The sequence below is a fragment of the Hippoglossus stenolepis genome, chromosome 7 (assembly GCF_022539355.2).
Source record: "Hippoglossus stenolepis isolate QCI-W04-F060 chromosome 7, HSTE1.2, whole genome shotgun sequence".
Taxonomy (NCBI): domain Eukaryota; kingdom Metazoa; phylum Chordata; class Actinopteri; order Pleuronectiformes; family Pleuronectidae; genus Hippoglossus; species Hippoglossus stenolepis.
Genome location: NC_061489.1, coordinates 14,799,666 through 14,805,665, shown reverse-complemented (window position 1 = coordinate 14,805,665; position 6,000 = coordinate 14,799,666). Strand labels below are relative to the sequence as shown.

Below are 6,000 nucleotides of genomic sequence, written 5' to 3'. Positions count from 1 at the left end.
TCACTCATTCTCACCCAGACGTAGGTTGTGGTAATCAGGCGTGTCATCCTCAGGAACCACATATTCATCCTCCGCTGGCTTAGTTGGAGGGAGCTGGAGCTCCTTCTGGATTTGCGGGTGCAGCATTGGCGCCACTTGTGCCTTGGGTACTGTTTTAGGTGTAGGTGAGGTGATGCTGATGCAGTTTGGAGCAGGTGGAAGCTCTGCACACAGAAACACAGTGAGAAGCTGTATTCTCATACTGAGACTATTCCTGCAAGCAGTGTTCTCACCAATGAGGAAGTCGTAGGGCTCAGACGTCACGTAGGGATGGCACTGTGTCTTTTCAATGAAGTATTTCAATACTTCATTCAAGGAGGAGACGGTCACCTACAGAGAGGAAGAGAGGCCCGCTTTATGATCTCCATCACAGGCAAAATTTTGATTATCTTTAATTTGCATATGTATGTTTAAATTCTCTATCATGACTTCACAGAACAGAATCCCATTTTGTTCACTTTTCCAAAAACAAAAATACAAATACACAATGCCACATAAGTAAACACACTGCAATAAATTACTTAACAGTAACCAATCTTAGCACATAAACTTAGTGAGGAATAATGCTGTTGCTAATATAATGAGGGGGTAAGGGGCCCTGACATATAAATATCAAACACAACACAGGAATACTTTAATATTACTTTCTTCATTTAACATTCCCCTTAAATTTAATCAAATTTCACTCACTCATAGAAATCAGTTCTTTAAATAATCAAGATTCATGAATTATTCCCGAGGAAAACGGTGGAAATGCAGAAAAATTGCAATGTTCAAGAAAGTAAAAATCAAATCCTGGACCTGTCCCCTAATCCGGATTTGCACCAAAATTGGATTGGTTCCTGTTAATCCATCCAGTAATCTTTGTGTTATCTTGCTAACAAAACAACCAACAGACGGGAGTGAAAACACAACCTCTTTTGCAGATGTATTGAGAACAAATTTAATGAACATTAGTTATTATTAGTCCTTGTGATTACAGATTCAAAAATCTTACTGTCTCTTACTGCAGTAATTAATCATTTAAAATGGGTGTAAACCTCTCATTTTGGATCTTTATATATGGTGGAGGGAGAGACCTGTCTCTTAACAAGCACATTATTCACAATTATTCACTCTCCCACTGCCACAATATTTTTTTACTCCAGGTTTTATTTTCCAGAATAGTAAACCCAGCTCGCTGTGCAGTTCAGCAGCTAATTTGAAGATCTCAGATGTTAAGATTTTCTTTCCCTGGAGGCCATGTTAGATTCATGTCCTCATTAGTTCAAAGTTATGTGAAGAGCTGTGGGACTTACTGGTGTGAGGAGTTCCATGACAAACCCTGGGTTTGTGCAGGCCACTCTGTAGTTCTTCATCACAGGCCCTCTGAAAAACACAGGGAGGAGGAGGAGGAGGAGGAGAAGGAGGAGAACAACAACCTGTCAATAAGTTGATCGTGGTTACTGATGGTTCGGATCAACAATCCCTATTCTACGTAGTTTAAGTCTGCAGAACAGCAGATTATATCAGGTCGTTGTGACCTTTAACCTTTGACTACTGAAAAGTAATAAGTTCACCTTTGAGTCCAAATGAAAACTGGTCAAAATCTGAAGGCCGACTTGATCATGCTCAAGAGGCCAGAAACTTAATTTGTGAGGCCACCGTGAACGTTGACCTTTGAACACCCAGATCTAATCAGTTCATCTGTGAGTCGAAGTGAACATTTGTTCCAAATTTGAAAAGGATTCCCTCGAGGCGTTCTTAAGATATTGTGTACATGAGGCAAAAAGGTTTTACGTTTTGTGAGGTCATAATAGCCTGCCTATGACCTTTGACCCCCGAACTCTAATCATGTCCTCCTTGAGTCCAAGTGAATATTTGTGCCCGATTTGAAGTAGTCATTTATCATGTAGACTTGTCACCATTTCCTTTCTGTGGACATCTTCTTCCTTTACATCCCCATGTTTATTGTCCATTGTATGCAAAGATCACATGTTTGCATACAGTGGACAATAATGTTAACTGTGTCCCAGTTATCAACATTTTTTAAGGACACTTCTCTTCCTGTAGATGTTTGATGGCTCACAAACACTGAACTAAAGTAAAACTCAAAAACCAAGGGTTTTTATTTATTTGAAAAGTTGAGCTAAATATACATTCCTATATTGGTCTGTAATGTCAGAGGCTGAGATCGACCTGGGTGTCAGTTGTCTGATGGTCACAGCGTAGATGTTGTTGAGCCTGGACGGGCGGAGGATGATGCCTCCGTACTCCGGGTTTGCCTCCAGCATCCTCTCAGCCTCCTGCCGCGTCACATCGAAGAAGCACCTGCAGGAATAAGAGGGAAAATAAACACTTGGTAAAAATATGCAGGTATTTTCACTTCAGAGAGCCGGGGACCGGACACAGACAAAATGGTCATCAGTGTAGGAGAAAACAGACTGTCGGTTATAGAATGCTTGTCTATAATAACCATTCATTTGTATTTGTATGTTTTGTTTGGTATTTGTCAGGGAGAAACAGTTTCTCACGCAGGCAGATCAGGGGTCATGTAGTCTGGATGGTCATCGGCTGGTTGAGAGGAGGGTGACGATGTGGAAGAAGGGAGGAAGGATGGTCGGGGCGGGAGCGGTGGGTGTGACGCGGTGGAGTTTCTCCTTCTCTCTGTCTCCAGAGCGTCAAGCAGCAGCATCTTCTGCCCAGGCAGCAGCTGCAGGTCACCGGGGATCTCCTTCTACAAGGAAACACAAGGAAAAAACTGAGTGATGCCCAAATGTTAACCCCCCTACGTGCCGACGTAACATGAAGCGGGATATAGTTTTTACCCCTGTCCTTGTGTGTGTGTGTGTGTGTGTGTGTGTGTGTGTGTGTGTGTGTCGATACTAGATATTATAGATGCGACCTAAAGTTTATATATATAATTCATGATCATAAGGTAGGAAAACTGTGTTCGTAGAAAAAAAAAACTGTGTTCCCCCTGCTTGTAAGCTTGTCAGTCTTAAGGGAAGTTTGTCCATTTGACCCCTGTGAGCCAAATTATTACTTAATTATTAACCAGGAAATAATTTATTGATTGTTGTATTTCTAAAAGAAGAATTAGAAATTACGGTATTACTTTCAAAATGTGTCCAAAACATAAACAAAAACTACAGTTTGTGTTTCATTCCTGTCTTTGGAGCAGGTTTGTTATTGTTGTTATACTTTTTACAAGCAGGAATACACACAAACACTGTCAGCATTGTGTGTGTGTGTGTGTGTGTGTGTTTACTTTGACCATAGTCAGGATGTAAGCCCTCCACTCCGCTCCTGTGTAAGGATTGTCAATCTGCACAGTCACACAAACAACAAACAAAGAAAAGATGCAAACATTGTTTTGGTTATTTCAATCAACCAGACGACTGGGGTTAGGGTGAATTTGAACATTAATATCACTTTATATAGATCTCTCTAGTTTTCGAATATATCCGGACCTGGACGCTAAAACCATGTTAATGAGGAGAAAAAGACAAATCGGTCTCACCTTCAGCTGCACCTCCTCTGTGTGCAGGCTGAGGGTGAAGATGGTCGGCGTCTTCCTCTGATACGGACAATTTGACTGCATGGACGTAAGCTGCTCCAGGTCCAGCTTCTCTATGTACTGACAGAGAAAACAAGTTACGTGTTTCCACTACACTAAAACATGCATCATTTGATCTAAATAATTGTCTTACTCCTTCTGTGGCTTCTTATTGCCCCTTAACAGTGTTTCCTCTCTTCATAATATCAGTTTTATCACTTTCTTAAGCTTAATAAAGAACATACGTTTCCTTAAATAATATGGAAAGAGCAACAATTTGCTTACTGTAGCCTGTGATTCATCTTCGTACAGAAACAGCGTGGCTCCACGGAGCTCTCCATAGTAATTCTTGAAATCCTAAAAATCACAATTAATGTTCTTCAGCATTCACCTTCTCACGGTGCTGGAGAGTGACTGGTTTATTTACTGATACATGAACTTAGGCGCAGCTTTGGTGGACTCATGCTTTCTATGTTACTTTTTTCGAAATGTTTCTAAATGTTTCTGCCACTTTATTCTCGAACTTTATTGTAGTTTTATTAAAGTTATTGTAGTTTTTTTTTGTAGCAGATTTCACATAAAAATATCTCATAACTCATGATATGTTGCTATGAATTAAAAATCAGCTCCTAACGTGTTAATGAATGAATCCAATTAGTCACTGACCATTGATCTGGATGAGTTATATCTATATTTACTATAATACTAATGTATTTTTTATATATGTTTATAGTACTTTATCAAAGACTTCTTCCATCACTGCCCTCGCATATGAAGCTGAATTAAATGCAGTCATCTTTACTAAACATATTCTTAGATACTGAAATTTCACATCATTGCATCTCCTGCTTATCTGATTTGTTTTTAATCATTTGACTCTGTTTGTACACTGGGTATGTTTCCCATCTTTGTCCTCACCTTCTCACTGGTGTTTTTCTTCAGCAGTTGTCCAGAGTAGTACAGAGGCAGAGCTGTGATTGTCGCCCTCCTCTTGTTGACGACTCTGGTGTGAGCAGACATTATGTCTGTGCCTCTTCTCCGATGGTTTGGTTCAGTTTGGCCTCTGCTCACTTCTGTTTGTCCAGCAGTATTATCATTAATGCTAAAAAAGTAAAGTGACGCTTGGCAGCGTTTCCGACAGTTTTCTCCACGTATTGTTTCCTTGCGCACCTCGAGTCTTCAGTGTATCTGAGATGATTTTTCTTACATACAAACCTGCAGTGAAGTATCCTCCCTCTCTTCCTTCAATTTAACGCTGTTTGGACTCAGAGAATGAGGAAACTCTGCAGTGATTTATAATCAAGGAAGTAACTAGTTTAGTATAAAACTCTATTAAAAACACATTTTCGGACTTTGACCCTGCAGCAAAAACAAACAGTTTCACACACACACACACACACACACACACACACACACACACACACACACACACACACACACACACACACACAACACACACACACACACACACACACACACACATCAAGCTCAGTCTTTATGGGCATACCAGATGTGATGTGGGTAAACTGAGAAGTTTTCATGGAACCTCAGTATCAGTGTGTGTGTGTGTGTGTGTGTGTGTGTGTGTGTGTGTGTGTGTGTGTGTGCGCGCGCGCTTATATACATATACACAGTGAAAACATTTGCCACCCCCGAGCCTGATCTCCACACGCCTCCTGCAGACTGATGCCCACTGCTGGTCAAAGATTTCTCTCTCGGCTGCATTCTTTGACCCTGAACGTCCCTCCGGAAGCTCCCATCGACTCCTTTAATCCCTCATCCTTGAGGGCAGGCCAGAGAGACGCACGCCGGGGAGAAAACACAGTCACTGTTCTCCATCATGGGGCCTCTAATGATGCTCCACCTCACCCACTGACTGGGGAGAAAATGGCCACAGGGGTGGCAGGGACAGGGGATAATACATTGCACTGATGATGCTCTGTTAGGCCCCTGAAATAGCAGTATACATTTTGAGCCCAGTTTATGTATATAAAAAGTCAAAAATGAGTCATGTCATATCAGATTTATTTGAACTCACTTGCAAATTGTGATGAAGGGTTCTATCTTGATGTATTGATCTTATGATACATACAATTTCAATCAAATCCAAAGATCATTAATTTTCTTTCTCCTGGGATATTTTAGATCGTCCTTCAGCTTCAATAACATGGAGACCCTAAACAAGAGAGAAGATCCTTAGAGAAAACACACCGAAGCTTGACTGACACACGACATAAGTGTGCGTACTTTGATGCAGACTGACCTCTTGGCTCTGGATTATGACTGGCTGGCAGGCTGGGGTAAAAGGTCAGGCTGGAGACAGATGTCAAGCAGTGGTCAGAGTGTCGCCAGGCGTCAGTGGAGGAACGTGGCTGATCGTGGTACAGGAAGCAGGAGAAGTCCCTTCCTGGAAAACAAAACAC

The 6,000-nt window shown here is 41.3% G+C and overlaps 1 protein-coding gene across 1 annotated transcript; it reads right to left on the bottom strand.

Moving 5' to 3' along the window:
* LOC118112687 (signal-transducing adaptor protein 1-like) lies at window positions 1-4,597 on the bottom strand. Its single transcript, XM_035162196.2, has 9 exons — window positions 4,496-4,597; window positions 3,863-3,934; window positions 3,542-3,658; window positions 3,290-3,346; window positions 2,553-2,755; window positions 2,218-2,349; window positions 1,338-1,407; window positions 273-369; window positions 1-203 (listed from the first exon to the last, which is right to left on the bottom strand). The coding sequence occupies exons 1-9, from the start codon at window positions 4,595-4,597 to the stop codon at window positions 1-3; spliced, it is 1,053 nt and encodes a 350-aa protein (XP_035018087.2).
* Between the last annotated feature and the right edge of the window lie 1,403 nt (window positions 4,598-6,000).